This window comes from Corvus brachyrhynchos, unplaced genomic scaffold (genome assembly GCF_000691975.1).
Source record: "Corvus brachyrhynchos isolate BGI_N302 unplaced genomic scaffold, ASM69197v1 scaffold32, whole genome shotgun sequence".
In the NCBI taxonomy this organism is placed as follows: Eukaryota; Metazoa; Chordata; class Aves; order Passeriformes; family Corvidae; genus Corvus; species Corvus brachyrhynchos.
In genome coordinates this window covers 13,914,604-13,932,616 of record NW_008237919.1, presented here as the reverse complement: position 1 = coordinate 13,932,616, position 18,013 = coordinate 13,914,604, and the positions used below count along the sequence as shown (strand labels likewise).

Here is an 18,013-nt window from a genome sequence, read left to right as displayed (position 1 = left end):
GATACATAAGCTCTGTTTTGTAGGAAAAGAGCCTTTCTGACAGTGCTAGGAGTTGTTGCAGGACCTAATTGACTCCCAATGAAGGAATATGAATTTAACAGTGAGCTTGAAGCTTGTAGTCCTGTTAGTATGACTGAGTCACCATTGCTGAATGTAGCTCATGCTTTAGTAACACCTGTGTGCAGAGCTTGCTTACACTCCGGGTTACTGGCAAGTGCTGCCTGAGAAGTTATTGCATTGTGACAGCTTAAAGAAACCTTTGGAATTCCCAAAGCTTAAAGCTTACAAAAACATTAGCAGTGCTGCATGCTGCCCATTCACAAACAAGCCTTCTGCACAGGTCACTCAGGAGAGGGTTGCTAGTGCTAGAAGCCCATGTTGTCACCTGCTGCAGTGGCATGGGAGCTGGCAGGGGCACCTGAGAAATCCCATCCCTGTGGAAGCTAAGTGGCCAGTGGCTCATCAAAAGGACTTTTCAGCTAGTTGGCTGAAAGTTGGTCTTACTTCAGTGCACTGTACACCTTTAATCTTTAAAACAAGTATGGCTCACTCTCCTTGCAGCGACCCATTTTGTGCAAACCTGGCAAGCAGCTGTTTTCTTACCCCCTTTTTATTTTCGCATACCAAACCTTTTGTGGTACAGTCCCTTCCCAAGACTTCAGCAGCTGCCCAGCTCCCCCCTTTCCTTTGTAGTTGCAGAACAGTAAACAGCTAGTTAGGTACTACAAGAAGAGCAAAATCAGACACTGCTTTGAAATACCGGCCTTCTGGCACTGATAGACTTGAATTCTGAACTGGTAAAATGAGCTTGTTGCCTCCCTTGTCCATTTCCTTACATATTTTTCCTCAGCAGCACTTCACATAGAGTATAGTTTGTCTGGAGCAGAGCTTCAGATGGTTTACCTGATGTAGAAAAATACAGGTGGGTATATTGCAATCCTTGCAGTCTTCATAGAATCATTTAGAATGGAAAACACATTTAAGGATCAACAAGTCCAACTGTTAACCCAGCATTGCCAAGTCCACCACCAGACCACTTCCCCAAGTGCCACATCTACACATCTTTTAAATACCTCCAGGATTGGTGACACTTCCCTGGGAAGCCTGTTCCAATGCTTGAGAACCCCTTTGGTGAAGAAATTTTTCTAATAGCCAGTCTAAACCTCTCATGCCACAACTTGAGCCTGTTTCCTCTTGTCCTGTCACTTGTTATGTGGGAGAAGCTACCTTTCAGGTGGTTGTAGAGAGCAATAAGGTCTTCCCTGAATCCCCTTTTCTCCAGGTTAAACAGCCCCAGCTCCCTCAGCCATCCTCATCAGACTTGTGCTCCAGACCCTTCACTATCTTCCTTGCCCTTCTCTGGACACTCAAGCACCTTTTAATTTTTTCATACTGCTTTGTGTTCATTCCAGGTTTTGATGCAAAATGTTTCCACTACTGTAATAATAGTAGTGATAAAGCTAAGAAGGCCTTTGTACTTTGCAGAGTCCATCCAGAGAATAGAACTTGTTTGGTTTGACTCAAATCTTCTGCTGAACTTTTAAGGAAAGCTTGGGAACTCTTAAAACCATCAGTGTTGTAAGTTCCAGTCTTTTCTTTAGTAAATATTGCTTGTTTCCCTCTTTGAACACATTGTCAGTATATCTGCTTTCACATGACAGGTGTTACAGAGACAGTCATTCTTTGACTATGAAAAAAGGTACAGTTTTGTTGTGTGCAGCTTAAGGAAATGTACAGACTATAAAACAGGATGGCTGGCAAGGTTATCCTAGAAATAGGTAAGAAGACACCAGACAAGTTTTTCAGACTGATGAGGTTCAAGGAGAGTAACTCTTCTGCTTTAAGCCTTTGCCTCGACAGAATTTGTACATGATTTTTGTTGCTAAAACTTGTTTCTTGTGATGTATATACAGACATTCATCTTAGCTTTCTGGGATGTTGGTACAGCTTGATCTGGCAAGCTGTTTTGTGGGTTGGCTGAGTTGTGGCTAGTTAAACCAAAAGCTATCGCAAAAGTGGTAAAGAAAAGAAGGATTTCAAAAGATAAGCTACAGCTCAATGCTGTATCTGTATTCAGTATCAGCCTTTCCAACCTCATGCTAGTCTTTGTTTTCATCTTCTGCCTCATGTCTTAGACCAGTCTTACTGGCTTCTTTCTGCCATCCTCTCCAAAGCAAATACATGGTTTGAAAACCTCAGTTTCTAGAATGAAATGTTTCGCAAGAGAGAAGTTGAAAACCAGTTTCATAAATAGCAGTGAAGTACTTAATAGAAATCTATGCACAAGCACATAACATCATTGAATGAGCACCTATTTTGTATTTCAGCAGTGGTAACAAACAGTGATGAACAGCCTATAACTCCAGGAAAAATGAACCAGCACCAGGGGAAAGAAGGTTATTTTACTCCAACCAAAGAGTTACTCCAACCATGTCTCAGTCCAGGAACTGCCCATAGTCATGGTAAGACAAAGTTATTTTTTACAGAGGTTTTAAAGAACTTAGATTCTGACTTTAACTGTTCCAAATACTGGTTCAAAATCACTGCCTTTTACAATAAAGAGGTAAGGAAGAAAGCATATTAAAATTTTGTATGTAATTATTTGTATCTTTATGTGTTAATCTGAAACAGGAAAAAAAGGCATTACGTGATGCACTAGTTTATTAGAGCATGCTATGATTTGTTTGATGGGAGAACAGTCCACGTGATGGTAGATGATTATTTGTGTGTAGTCCTGTAAAACCCACAGTAACATTCTTTTCTCAGTATTTACGTTGTGCCTTTATGCAGCAGTATTGTGATGTACCATAAGTGGAACTTCTGTGTAAAGATACTTCAACAATTCCTTCTACTGAAAGATCCTTCTCTTTAGAAAAAGAAATAAAAAAGTCTCAACGCTACTTTTTGCCAGCTTTCAAGTGGTCCCTCTGCCTTGCTATAAACCTGTTGAAAACAAACTCTGTGGATCCATGAGAACTGACTGGATGGAAAGTGAAACTCATTAGTAGACCTGACATGCTGATAGTCTATTCAAGAAACAAAAAAAACCAAGCGATAGTTGCTCTTGTGCTTGTTTGCTTTTGAAACTACTTGTATTTATTGCCTAGGAAATCATTAGACATTTTTCTTGGAGTATTCTTAGTGAAAACTTCAGGCTTTTAAAATTAATATTCTCTCCCCTTTTACTATTGGCAGCCATGCTAGTCATCCACGCTTCCTTTAGTTTTTTGCATGAGCGGTGTTCCTGACATGGTTTTATACTTTTTACTGGTTTTGCTATGAGTTTCCCTAACTCCCATAGCTTGCTTTGTCAAAGTAATGATATTAGTGTTTCAGAGTAACAAAGGCAGTCTCTTAGGTAACTTTGAATCATATTCCTGTTTTCCTATTCAGTACTATTGAGATAAGAAAAAAACTTTGAAACAAAGACAGTTGTTACTGTGCTGAATCTGGTAGTATTTTAGTGTATTTTAAAGTTACTATGGTAGTATTTTTGGTACTACACACAGTTAGCTCGGATATATTTTCTAATTCCTGGTGTTACCTCACTGGAACAGCACTTGATGTCCTGTGCCTTGTTTCAAGCTTAGTCTGGAAATATTTTCTGTATAATATAAATATAACTTGTTTATAATTTTTATTATGTTGGAAGAACTTTTGGTTATTTTCTCTCTGTACTGTGTTGTATCCTTTACTAGACAAATGCTGGAGTTATGTAAGTGTATTTGAATATTCTAATAAATTCTTCCTTTTAATATTGCTGTTCCCACTAATTAATAAAGTCAAATTGTTGTGTTTTTTTCAGGGCTTTCACTCATAGGACAATCATTGAGATGGGCTTGAAAACCGCTAAGACTTGATTGTCCTATGTCAAGTTCCTTGCAGATATTAAGTTTTCTCTCCAGATTTTTTTTTTTCATCTGAATATTTCAGGGCTTATGTATGTGGATTTAAGCTGGTTAAATGTATTTGTGCCTTTTTTTGCATCAGTCATCACTGACTTCATTTTCCAGGAGCACTACTAGGAATAAGGCTGTAGTTTCATGAAACAAGAAATTTGGCTTGCATTCAATTTCAGTAGAGAAATGGTACAATGTGGGCTAGGCTTCAGCAACCCACAGTTACTGTCTTGCAGCCTATCGGCAACTTGGGAGGTGCAGTCTCTGGAACAACCAGCACTAACTTTGGTGTTAACATGGAGACCACCATGGTGGCTGTCTAGCATCTGTCCAGGGACAGGCATGCTCAGTGGCCATTTCTTGGAAAATCTACTGGAACAAGCTTAATTTATGTCTTCTGCTTGTGTTTTAAGTCAGATCCTAATGACAAGTATTACAAATATGGTTAAAACTGCACTAGTCTTAACATGAGGGAGGGGAGGTAAATATTTAACATTATTTTGAGCCACTGACTTCCTATTTGGAACAAAGAGAACTATGCAATCTGTCATTGTAAAGTTGTAAGTGATACGTATTTTATCATTTTAGGTGCTCCTGTATAAATACTGTGTTTTCATTTGTGATCATAGCTCTGGATTTCAGAAAGCTTCTATTTTCCTGTACTTGGTTTCTTAGTTTAAGACATGTTTTCCTCCTTCCTCATTCCTGTCACTCTTGTGAGATGGAACTTAGTATGTTGTCCAAGACAGAGAAGGAAGTCTTCTTCTTGGAGTCCAATGCAGATTTATTTTACAGATGTAGAGTACAGTTTGATCTGGCAGCATTGTCTAGTGATTGTTCAGCCAAAGTCTAATTAAAATGTCACTGTTCTGTATAATCTTTGCATTGTTTTACAAAATATTTTTAAGATCCTTGAAGTTATGGTGTCCTTTATTCTGAGGCTGAAGTATCTTACCTGTGACTGGCATGCGTAGGTGTGGAGGTCGCACTCACTTCCATTGAAAGCTTCAGCAAGGTTTGATGGAAATGTATTAAAAAAAAGGGATGGTGGAGATTTTTTCCTGTATGATATTAAACTGTTTATGTAAAAAGTTTAGTATTTTAGTGGTCAAGTGCTAACTTGGCCATATATAGCATGATCCTGAGATGGGCTTTTAATTTTAATTTTTGTGGATTTAATTTATTCCTGCCTTGCCCATCAAGTAGTTAACTAGAGCGTCAGAGTAGGCCAGTCCTGATCATAATGCTAAAACTAGTGTGTCTTGAACATACTAAATGATTATACTATGTTTTTTGCTCAATATTTTATTTAATGTCAGACTTGGAATAGGACCTAAATAATTCAGTAGCCTTTTGATGGAAACTTTAATGAGCTTGGGGAGTTAGCTTTATCTGTTAAGCTTTGTTTATGTTTGTGGGATGGTGTGTCTTTAGGCTTTAGTGGGCAGCATGGCCTCAACAACTCACCAAGACCATATTTTTTTAAGTGTAGTGCATATAGATGTTAGTACTGCTAAATCATCTTTCAGTTCTAGCAGCTGACACACAGATAGTATGATGGTAATTTAGCTCATTTTCTGTGTTTGCATTCAGTGGTTAAAAATGTTATTAACTATTAACGAACAAACAACTAAACTTCTATCAAGATTATTTTTGGAATTTTTCCTTTTTAGCCTAGTGTGTGACCAAAAGGAATAACTGACAAAATTATTTTATTGCAGTTTAAAAATTAACATTAAAAATATCAAGTACAAGACTGCATTTTCAAAAGTTGTAGAGCAGGACTCTGCTTGCTGATGTCATCTATTTATGTCGAATTATCCCTGGTAAATTGGATTCTTGTAAATCTTATTAACTCAGGCATACTGATTTATTTCTTTGATAAAATGAATCAATGCAGAAATAGTGATCACATTAAATTTATGATAAAACTCAGTCTCCTTATAAATGATTAATATTTTTAGCTTACTGATATTTTCTTAAAACATATTTCAAACTTCTATGAAGACAGCATAGGTGCTTAAATAGCAGTATTTGTGGTAAATAGTATTATTTAAAATTCTGTAATAGAATCCTTGAAAATGTCAGACTTTTCTGTATTTTTCCTGCCTTTATTCAAACATCAGTGAGATGCAGATGAGGTTAAAATGTGAGCATGTTCTTCTGGGACGTGTGTGCCCAGAAGGAGCCTGACATGAGGTAAGAAACAGGATCTGCCGTTCTTTTCCAGCAGAGGAGTAGTAGTTGTTCATTCAATTTGCAATACGATAAAAATGTATCGTGTTACATGACTGAGAAACAGAAGTGACTTAGGTGCAGGCAGGTGGGTTGACAGTGGAAACAAAATTACATGTCTGCCAGTGATGATGATGATGACCTTCAATTGGAAGGAGGAGGTGAAGCTGGTTTTGGGGAAGAGTGAGGGCATTTTTGGCTGTGCTGAGCTTGTACTTTAAACAACTCCAGAGGAAGCATTTAGAGGATATGCTAGTGCTGGGGTTTTAATCCACAGGATGCTGCATTTTTTGAGAAAATACAAATTTTTGTATGCGAGTAAAGGTGGAAAGCGAAGAATAGGCATTTTCAAACAGGAGGTCCTAAAGAACAGTTATTAGCTGGGATGAGATGCGTTTGGAGCCTTAATGACCCAGAAAACAAGTTAAAGTTGGTTTGTTGTTGACCTGTGCAACTTGCAGCTTTTAAAAAACCCATTTGTTTCAGTTGTTTGGCTCAGTTGACAGCAGGAACACAATTTGTTTTCACTGGGCAATAAGAAAGGTCTGGAGCTCCTGACTCATCATCCCTGTTCTGGATTCCTGGTGGTCAGTGTGCGAGAAGCCCCAGAGATACAGCAGTGCATCTCCTCTTAAACAGCCGTCAGTGAAGACAGATTACTGAGGACCAAGAGAAGGAAAGATACAGCCCTGTGGCAGTGAACTCAAAGCCTTTTCAAAGCATTAGCAACTCTACCTGAGACAGGCATTTGGCTGTGGTGCTCTGGGCACGTTTCTGCCAAGAGGTCACAAGAGCCTGTTCTTTCATACAAATGCATGAAACTGGAGCCAGAGCAGAGAGGAACTGCCTTGGAGCTGGGGAGAGAAATGTCGCTGCCCATAATTACAACAGCAGATGGAGGCATCGAGCACAGGCAAGGCTGTAACTCCTCTGGGAGTTGATCACTGCTTAAATTCCAGTTTGTGCTGTTACTTTTTTTTCCAACCAGTGCTTTCAGTGTATTAATAATTCTTTTTGATAATAGTATTTGGCTTGCAGATGGCAAAATCTTGCCAGTCTGTCTGGTTCCAGACCAAGCTGTTTTCCTGTATAGTTGGGTTATATTTAATCTTTAATAGTGATTTCTGTTTTTCTTTTCACATTTTCTATGAGTTTACTCTCTATATCTAGACAGACTTAGTTATGGAAGTAACTTCATGCAGTCTCCTGTTTCCCTCTATCTTTTCTTTGAATAGAGAAGCTGAAGAAAGGCGAAATAATTTATTATCTTGACACAGTAAGAACAATTTGTTACTAAGCGTATCACACTTTGTTACTTCGCTTCATCTTCCCATAAGTCTGTTTCATTGTCTCCCTGCTAAAGAAGAAAGGCCTACTTGAGGCTCTCCAAAAAGCTTTTTTTAAATACTTCCATATTAACAGTAAGTGTTACTTCTGAAGTAAGGCACCTTCTCTGCAGAGTAAATGCATTTAACGTCTTAGAAAAATGTTAACACTTTCGCTTTCTCCTTCTGCATAAGAATTCTTTCTAAAACCTTGCAAGCCCTCATGCTTGGAGACTCTTGCTCTTTCTTGCTATTTTATTAGGAGGTGTTTTAGTTTGTCTTGCTTTGCTTTTGATGATGAGGAAGTATTCTGTAATCAACAGTGTGCAGGAGCCGTGGGCACTGGTTGTTCTTTAGGTGGTATTGAATTAGTGTTGGTTGTCCTGCTGCAGGGACCTGAGCCCAAGGACACAGGGGGTCACTTTTTAGTTTTTTGATGGAGTGTGGAGGTGAAGCCCCAGTTCCACAAAACTGTGTAACTTACTTGGAGTAACTTTAGTGATGCTTGTCTTGAATGGGATATGAGTGAGGCTCTGGTCACAGTAGGAGGAAGGAGCTTGAGCCTTAAATAATCTGATCTTAGTCTGTGTTGTAAGACTGAGTTTCTCGTAAAATGTTTTAAGTTCTGCTGTGTGTGATTAGTTTCCTGAATACATTATCCTGACCTCCTGCTTTCTTACTGTAATGCATACTCTGGCACATTCCTCTCTGCAAGTCATTGTGTGTTTATTAAAACTTGCCATTTCTGAAATGCTACTCCACCCAGTATTTGTGGCTTGGGTAAATTGCATATACTCCTTTCTGTGTGGGTTATAGCTTTATGAAAGCGTGGTACTGGGTTTAAAAGGCACAGCAGGGCTGATTGCTGTGAAACATCTCAAGCAAGTCCTCTTTCTCCATGACAGTCTCTGCAGGACAGGCCTACTTGAACCGGAGCTGTGACCTTGAGAATTTCATAAGGGCTGAGATGACAATGTTGAAACCTGAGTAGTGAGCAAGGCTATTTACTCCGTGTGGGAGGAGCCGAGCAGGCTGTTAGCAAGTGAGGAGGTGCAGCCAAGTACAGTTGCCAGCAGTGCATGGGGAGCCTTGGTGGTCATTCATCACCACTCTCAGGCTTGCCTCTGGAATTACTCCTCAGCTAAACTTCACTGGAGCTGGAAATACCAGAGAACAGAAGAATACTTGGTGAAAGAAATTTGCCTCTCTAAACTACGCTCCAACTTGTAGCCTCATGGTTTAGGTATAATTTTTTTCTGAATCAAATATCAGTGCTGAAGGCAAGTATATCTTTAATACCCTTCTTATTAAATAGGAGAAAACCACTTTTACTTCAACTCCACATATGAAAATCAGGTGTTGGATAAAACCTTTTTAGGTATGATAGTCTAGCTGCATTCCTTTTTTGTTTTCTGCATGCTGCAAAGAGCGTGTTTGTACTGCATGTAGAGAATTATTTATGACATTTTCATGGACTGGGGGAGAATTCTACTGGAAAAGGTAGCGATGTTGAAATGTCAGGGCAAATTACTGTCAAAATTGCAGGGCAAGTCTAAAAAGCCTCTGTCTTCCTCTACTACACCAACCTGTCCTTCCTCCTTCTTTTCTCTCTAGCTTTCACAGAATTTGGTTTTAAGAATATTTTGGCTTTTCCTTGGGTACCTTTAAGGAGAAAAGGGTTATTTTTTTAAAATTTGCATCACTAGACATACTCTTTGGTTGTATTACTGCATCAGTATCAGTTTGTAGAATGTGTTTGTTATTCTAAACTTCTAAAATCTCTATAAAAAGGATTATTATAGTTACAGTTCCTCATTTGGGTAGTCCAGATTTGATTTGAGTTCAATTTCATGGAATTAATACCTGTACAATTTAGAGAGGTCTTTTTTTGTTAAGACCTCTGTTTTGTGGTTTTTTTAGATGTAGATATTTTTCCATTGGTGAAATGTTTTAAAGCTAAAACCAGACTTTGTCAGAAGTGTTCACAAATGGTTAGAACTCTAGGTATCTTCTATTTGACTTTGTTTTGTACACTGAGATTTACATTTTGCTCCAGTCAATATCCTGGAAGAATGTCTTAAGCATGGGATTATTAGTTTTCAGCTAGTATTTACTATTGAAGAAGCCCAGATTTAATATCTGGGAAGAATATGTGAGAAATACGTTCTGGCCTTTAGAAAAATGTATACATTAAATAAGTTTTTCTCCTCTAAAGAGATGTTCAACAGATTGAGAATGAATTCTTCCCCTTTGTTCCCTCTTAATCTCCTGCCCTGAGATACATGAACCAAGTATTTCAGTTGTGTAGGGATTTTTGTCTTCCTACTGATAAAGGTATTTTATAAAACAGAGAAACCAGGAAACTTTTTTTCTCTTTCAGTGGCATACTTAGTCTACTGCCTCCTATCATGACTTTTCATAAATTTTTTTATGAAAATACTCACATATTCATGCGCAGATACACTGTGTCATGCCCCTGATGCCTTTGGGCTAAAGTGCAGGTACTTTCCTGTTTATGCAGGCTTTTCTGCCATGTCTCACTTACGGAGTTGGACTTGGCTGTAGTTCTATTTGTGAGTATCTGAAACAGTGTAAATTTCTAAGCTGTGTATGAGAGTGCATTTTCTAAGTATGTCAATTATTAAAGCCCTGGAAGCTAGTATCAAACGTCTAGAAGGCTGCCTGGGACATTAGTCTAAGATCACGATGTCTGATTTCATCAGTACATGGACCTTTTCTGTCTGAATTTATTTTCAGAAAAGAGAGAAGAAGAAAAAGGATTTATGGTGTTTTTTAGTCTTTGAGGGGTAGGGAGTGAGCAGATGAAGGAGGAAGCTTAAATTAGGTTTTTTCTTTTCCTCCTCTGTTGTGGTGGTGAGACAGAGTCATATTTTGGTAAAAGGCTCAGAGCCTGCCTCTCCTGGGTTGCTGTTGAGTTAAAGCAGAAGGTGCTTAGAATACCTGGATAACAGCTTCCTTGACTGGAGAGAGCCTCAGAGAGGGGAAACGTAACATTATCCATATTGAAATTCTTAATTTTATCTATCCAGAGAGTTCGCTTTCAGTTCTAAATGGAGAAAAGGGCATAGGAAGGAGAAAGAGGTATTTTAATCTGTTCCTGTTTACAGTTTGGCTACATGAGCAGTGTCAAGGGACCTGCGAGGGCATGAAGAGGAGTCAGGGAAAGGCCTTCAGGATGATGTTGTTTCCTGAAACCCCTGGAAGTGTAGGCACTTTTTTTTTTTAGTAATGTGAACATAAGGTGGCAGAGAAGACTCAGTTGTGAAACGAGCTGCTGGGCTGGCAGGCATGGTCAGGCATGGAGGCAGATGCAGACCAAGGGATGTGCAAGTGTCTGATGGAGGAGCCGCCCCTCCCATTAGTCTGTGTGACCCAGCCATTCCTGTACAAGACATGGAAACGGCCAGATACCAGTGTCAGCAGAGCTCTGGGCAGGGTCACAGCCCTGACTCTGAAAGAGGAGATAACAGCCCCATTCATTAACTGGGCAAGGTAGGTCTGTAATGAGAGGATACAGTTCCTTCTGTGTGTAAGGGGAGTTCTACTGCAGCTTTCTCTTGATTTTAGTTAGAATAAAAAAAAAGAAAATGCATATTCTGAATAGATTTGGACCAAGGTATTTGCTCTGTTTTGTAGTTAAGACAGGTTTGGAGAGGTGATATGGAGCTGTGTTTATTAAAACAAAACCAAAATCAAACAGAAAAAAAGGTAGTGTTCTCCCTCCTTTAATTTCCTCCTCACTGCCCCCCCATTCCACTCCTTTAGTTTTTTAGCTGCTCTTTCTGTTCCTTCTGGGACATTTGGACAAGGACTGCTTCAGCTGAAAGAAGTGTGAGACACAGGGCTGGGTAAATGGAGACAGGCCTGAATACATGATGCTCATCCAGTTTTTCCTACTCCCTGTGCTTAAGTGTTTTTCATGCAGCATATAATGGTTTCTATTGATGGCTATCCATGCCTCATATTTGTTTTTATCTGGTACATCTTTTTACCTTGTCATATACTGGGAAGTTAACTACACTTCTTTGTATAAGGGGATGGAGTAAATAATATTATTTGAGGATTAATCACATTCATGCTACTATTGATTTAATTTATGGCATGTGTTTCACTTTGTAAGAGAAGGAGACCTCTAGTATGGAGTCAGGTAGAACTCTAGTTCTTATTTTCAAGCCAGTTCTTGGTGTCCTGTTTTTTTAGCAGAGAAGGTTTCAAAACCTGTTTCATCAATCATAAGATGTGGGGAAAATGGGACCCACAGAGAAACACCAAATGGGAAGCAAGTTCCACATATGGAAGAGGGTGGCTGTGCATGCTAGTCATTGTGGCAAAGAGGCTGCTGATGTAACCAGCAGTAGATAAAGGAGGTTAGGGAGAGATTATTTGACTTTATTCTGGTAGCTGCCAGCAGGAGGAGTTTGGATCAGCGGATTTCTAGTCTTGAAGCACAATTTACTGGAATCTTTTTTATGTTTAAAATTTAAGTTGGTCCATTAAAGTGTTTTATTCCTTGAATAAAATATTTGGGGCATTAATAATAAAAAGCCTTTTTGTGGAGATTATTTAGGGCAGCTCTTCCAGGAGTCAGGCTGGTTTGTATATATAAATATGGGAGAGTTTTGAGAAGAAAAAGCAATTGCCTCACCTTTTAAATAAAAATAAGAAGTGAAGTTGTAGAGGCCATGGCAGTCAGTTGACAAAAGCTAGTTAGGTAAGTGCCTGAACAGGAAAGTTTGACTTGGCTGCATAATGCAAATGATTGGCTCCCTTTTCAGATTCCCGTAGTGTACCACAGTATCAAACAGGGAAGCCACATAGCTCATGAGTTGTCTGTTGTGCGATATAAATTTGGGACTTGAAAGACTAACAGGAACTTGATTTAAGGAGTCCTTAAAAGATAAGTACCATTTTTGTGTGCTTCAAAACTGAGAGGTAAAAAATGAGATGTGGTGTGTTTCCCAGAAAAAAAGAGCTGAAGCAAAGCCATTGCACTTTAAGCATCCTAAGGGCTTTGATGAGAGAAGTATAGTGTTGCTTGGCTTGCTGATTTGGCAGCCTCTGTCTCTTCACTGCATTTTTCATGTGCGCCCTTCGTTTGTTTCTTTTTTTTCCTCTTTTGTATCTTACTCATCAGAATGTGAGGTAAAAGGCTGCTACCGCAACACTCTTGTTCCAAGCAGCTTATGCTAGCCAGCTTTCCCAGAGAACATAATCCTTACACAAACACCTTAACTCATGAAGGAAGAAGGTCCAGTGCGACGTAGGTTTTCTTCATGCGCTGGGATTTCTTCTGTGTTTTCTCCACGAGCTGATGGCCGAAGGCTTATCCGGAATGCTTCATTTGGCGGATATAACGAGCTCTCTCCTGCTTTACCAGGTTTGTTTCAGTCTTGCATTCCTTAAAATGAACAGAAGCAAATAAAATTTTCACCTCAAAGTTTTAAGCTTGAATGAAAATAATGTACTGAGATGTTGGTAGAAATCGGAAAGAGTACTGCTTGTATGCATTTAGATAACAGCTCTTTGTAGTGGCAAGATTTGCAGACAGGCAAACGAGTAAGTTAGCTTTTACACTGCCACAAATCTCACTTTAAAATGCATTGGTGGATTTGAGACTGACTGGAATGTTTGATTTGGTTGTTTGGGCTTTTAGGACTGAGGTTCTGTGATGTGGTTTATAAATGCCTTCCTTTCTTGTACTTTCCACTGCCCCCCCTCCTTCACCACACACACACATAATGGATCTGCTTTAAAATTGTAAGGTACAGCAGAAGGTTTTCATTTAGCTGTAACTACTGGAAAATCTGCAGGCTGGTCATCAAGGGTTTGACATAAAATGACAAGACAGAAAATGAGGGCTAAAACATAGCCTTGCTAAACTCTGTAGTGCAAGATTTGGGTTTCAATCTCCTTTTGCTCAGATACGTTGTTTCCTGAAAATCAGTACTGGAATATTGAAATGGATTAGTAGAGTTTCATTGTTCCTAATGTGCTCTTCTGATGCAGGTACCTGAATTTCAGCAGTTTATTTCAGAAAGCCTTAGTGCTTGAAAATGTGTTACAAGGTCACCCATTCCTGAAAGGGGACATAGTACAAATTGTGCATTCTTTCCAGGATTGCTCTGGGTATGTAATTGGTCTTGTGTGTGTGCACAGATGCACTTTATTGTGTAGTCGTACCCCACACCACAGGGCCAGGATGCTGCAGGGGGAAGGAAAGGGGGGAATAAAATAGTTTTCACTTTCTATTGCATGTCTCCTGGAGCATGGCTCACTGCATTTGTAAGCCCTGGTTCTGAACCCCTGGAGCAGAGTTGGGTGCAGAGCATGGGGGAAGTTGCAGACTGGCGATTAGGGGGTCTCTGCAGACACCGTGTCTTAGTAAACTTGTTTTATCCTGGAATGTTTCCTTTTACTCTGCTCAGGAAATGATTAGCCTTCTACCAAGAATCTAACGCTGAGTTTTATTCAAGCTGCTTACAGAATAAAAGATCTCAAAGCTTGAAAGCATGGGGTTGGCAACTAGACAGATGCTTCCTACCTTTAAAATAAATGTGTAGTCTGGTAATTAGAGAAAACAAAAGGGTTTCATTTTGTATTTGCTTCCTTTTTGTATAGAATTGTGCAATTAAAGCTGATCACTGTTCATAAGCAGACAATAAATGACTACTTAAAATGCAGAATAAATGGAAAGAGGTTTTTAATGAAAAAATTCAAGTGTGTACATAGAATTAAAAAATGCTTTCTCTTTTGAAGTCTTCCATTATATCTGAAGAATTTAAACATTCCTAACATGCTTAATAAACATTCTTTATATACTCTTTCAGATTGGCTTAAGTAAAGAGTAATTGTCTAAAAGATACTCATATGTAGTTACAGTGATGACAGTCTTTGGTTAGGTTTTTTTATTTTATATGGTGCTTGCAAAAGAAAACACGACTGTGAGAAAACACATAAAAGGAGTTGCTTACTTTTCTGATTACTTCACTTTTAAAGTCCATGGAGGAATCTGAATTAGTTAATATGAAATTGTAGTCTTAAATCTGGTTGTCAAGAAGCTTTTGAAAGCCAGTCAGTTAAAAAGACTACTGTTCCCTGTGTTCAATTCTTTTAAAAGATTTTTTTCCCAATGTGTTTATTATATAGCACCAGTATTGACAACTCCCACTAAGTACAGCTCATACTTCTTCCAGAAACATTTTCCAGCTCAATTATTTGTTCCTCAAAACTGCACATGCACACCAGTAATCAAATCAGGCTGTTCCTTTCTTTTCACTTGGAAGTCAGTAATATTGTTGCTTGGATTGCTGTTTGTGATCTTTTCCTGCATTGCATTGCTTTTTTGCTGGTTTTTTCTGTATGTTTCAAAAAGAGCCTCCAGTGGATAGTAATTATTTCTTTTATGGATAAAATAGATCTGACATTAAAATGTAACCATGTTTATTTTCTGATGTATTTTTCTCATGTATCGTAATTGCAAATGGCATTTATTGAGAGGCACAAAGCCAGTATTTGAGATGAAAGAGTTATGTGGTAGGTTTTGGTTTTTCCCTTCCTTCAAAATTGATTGAAGGGACAGATTGTGGGTGCAACTTTAAAAAATACATGTTATGCTTGAAAATTGAAATCTATTACCTTGACAGTTTTGTTTGAAGACTGCCACAGTCTTTATCCTAAATAGTCTCTAATCTTGGAGTGTACATAGCCTTGTTTTTTGTCAACAGTGTTTTGAAGAGGTTTTTGTTTGGTTTTTTTTTTTGGATTGTCTACATAATCTGTCTCAATCTCTAAAGCAGCACTGTTTGACTTTGTTTCATCGGCCTCTTGTGTACAGTGGTTCTAGTTCCTCTGTCAGGCTCTTATATCTGTCTGAAAGCTCCTAATGAGTTTAATGTAGATTTTCACCTGCAAGTTTTGGAAGAACATGCTGAGGGAGTGCTCACAGTAGGAGCGCACTAATGGACAGTTTCCCGTGGCTTCTAAGGTCATACCATGAACTGTGGCTGACTGCACTGGCATTGGGATCACCTTTCAGAGCCCATGGAACCTGTGCTGTTAAGATAAGGAAGGTCACACTGGGAGAAAGTCTGTTAAGATGTGGTGTTGCTTTGAACACAATTGCTGATGCTCAAAACTGCTTTAGAGAGTACAGCAGTGGCACTGCTAACGTTAAAGGTTGCTTTCAGGATTGCAGGTAGAAAATGATACATAAATTCAAAAGATGCAATAGAGAGGAAATTACAGAAAGGGACTGTTCAACACCTGAATTTCCACATTGTAAAATGTGAGCTCAGGTTATTTCGTTAAAGAGCTGCTAATTGAGTTACAAGATGGGAAAGAACAAGTAAGCTAAAATATTAAGTCCCAAACCACTGCTGATAAACACTGAAAAACTAGAAACACTTTCTTTATATTACCCCCTGATTCTATCCTTTTGTGCCCTGGCAATCTCTGCTCCAGACAGCTGTCTGTATTGTGAGCTTATCCCTCTACAGAGAGGGAGGTTACAAGTAGGATGGTGGGGGATTCAAAGCTGAAAAACTGGGTTTCCTCACAGACCGAGATGGGGCAGTGCAAGGTGTTCCAGCAGGTGCAGCACCCTGACTTGGCTTTGGTGATGAAGCCCTGAGAGAGCCCTTTTCTGTGCACGTGGGGGAGGGAGGGAGCAGTTGGTGTGGTGGTATGCTCATGAATCACCTGGCACGCACACCTCTCCAGCTCGAGACACTGAAAGCAAGGAGATGAAATTCATGGAAATGCCACTGAACTTTGGTCTTCATGTCCAGTTCTCTGTGACAGAATAGTTCTTTCTGGTCATTTCGTCTTGGTGATACTGATGCAAAGCTTGTTTGTGAAAATAAAAAATGTATGTCTGTTAGATTAAGGGCATGTAAAGTTCTTAAAATTGTTGTGCTTTAGAAAGCAAGCTTTGAATAATAGCTTCTTTCTGTAAGAACAATCCTGACTTAGCACTTCCTTGCTGATTTCCCTCACTAAGCCTTCTGTATGTGCCATTAAATAAATAAAAATGGCAAAGTCGTTAGAAAATGCCTGCATTGCATTTTCAATGGGACTTGATGCCTTTTGAGGAATTTCTTTGGGTGCTGGATGAGGTCTGTTATGGTCCTGGGGTGTGTTTGACTGCCTAAGGCTGGCATCGAATCCAGTGACTTCTCAGTGAGCTAAGGCAAGTGTAGCCTCTGAGGCTTTAAACAGCCTTTGTTTTGTTTCATGCCTGATAACTAATGCTATAGCATATGTGCTTTTGCATTTGGTATTATCCAGGAAATGTGGCTTCTGGTGTCTGGATTTTTTATGGATTCCTTAGTACTACACATCTGCCTGTTAAGGTACTTCTTCCCTGTTGTTAAATGGTCTTCTGTGTTACAGGTTTTCATTAGCTGAACAAACCTGTTGCAGGTGTGTGTTGGAAGAATTTCAAAATTGAGGATTTAGTGAACTGTGCCCAGGTGGGGCTTCTATGAAGATGTGTAAAAGTTGTTTGTAAAGGCATGTAGGACTTCCTTTTATTTATGTGAACATAGAATGAGATATTGTACTGCAGTATATAATTTTTTAAAATCTGATCTTGAAAAATAATATCTGCACAAAAATAATAAATACAAAGGGAGAAAAAAAACGGAAAAAACTGATTACCAGACCAAAACCAAGAGGAATCTCAAGATTTCTCGTGTAACCTGGAGATCAACCTAATGCCTCTTTAACTCCATGCATCTTCCCAAGATGTGTAATTGTGACAAATGAATCAGTTCTGTCTTAGAGTTTCTATGTATCATAAGTTGTGGAAGGGGGAAGATAATAATTAGAAAAAAAAAAAATTCCTACAATGGACAATCTACCTAACAGCACTGCTACCGAAAGTTAGAAATTCTTCCAAAGCTCATAGTTTCCCCGCACATACACACATTCCCCTGAAGAATGTGAAATCAAGGAGTTGCCCTGGTAAGTATTCTCATTTTGGGGATCAGAATACCGACTTGTGTTCCAAAGTCGGGACCATGCCCGGAGGGACGCTCTGAAGCTCTGGTGGTGTCGGTGGGTGCAGCGTGCCCGGCTGGTGCCGTGTCCGGGGCGGTGGCCGTGGGTGCCGGGTGTCCTTGCTGGTGCAATGCCCTCTCGTGGGCACAGCTCTCAGACACTCCCAGCTTCTGAGATCAGGCTTCTCAGCTGCCTGGGCTGTTCGGATATCCATGTATGACTGCATGGTTTAATCTGCCTTCTCTCTGAAGGGCGAGTAAACGATGGCATGCTGACTTACACAGATAAATGCATTGTGCAATTTTTTTTATTCCTGTTTATAAAAGCTGTATGCTGCCACCACCCTATTCAAATAAAATGGATCAGCGAGTGAGATGTTGTGTCTTGTAAGCAGAGTAGGCGATTTTTTGCGAGAGGGTGCCAGGTTTTCAGTCTATGTTCTGTGGCACATAGCAGCTGTGTGGCAGCACCCATACCAGTTGTGTCCCTGTTTTCCATTGTCACACATACACAGACTTACTTTGCTTTACTGGG

General features: G+C 39.4%; 1 protein-coding gene across 8 annotated transcripts in view; it reads left to right on the top strand.

Moving 5' to 3' along the window:
• Positions 1–18,013, top strand: part of OSBPL8 (oxysterol binding protein like 8) — a 72,464-nt gene that overhangs the window by 24,634 nt on the left and 29,817 nt on the right. For 2 of the 8 annotated variants that reach the window (XM_008632822.2, XM_017733268.1), the window contains 2 exons: positions 1,486–1,578; positions 2,328–2,462. In XM_008632822.2, the coding sequence (XP_008631044.2) occupies positions 2,372–2,462 (91 nt within the window). In that variant the 5' untranslated portion in view covers positions 1,486–1,578; positions 2,328–2,371. Of the gene's footprint in view, positions 1–1,485; positions 1,579–2,327; positions 2,463–12,614; positions 12,858–18,013 lie in introns of those variants that run through there. The other 6 variants (XM_017733265.1, XM_017733267.1, XM_017733264.1 and 3 more) reach the window with 4 other exon arrangements.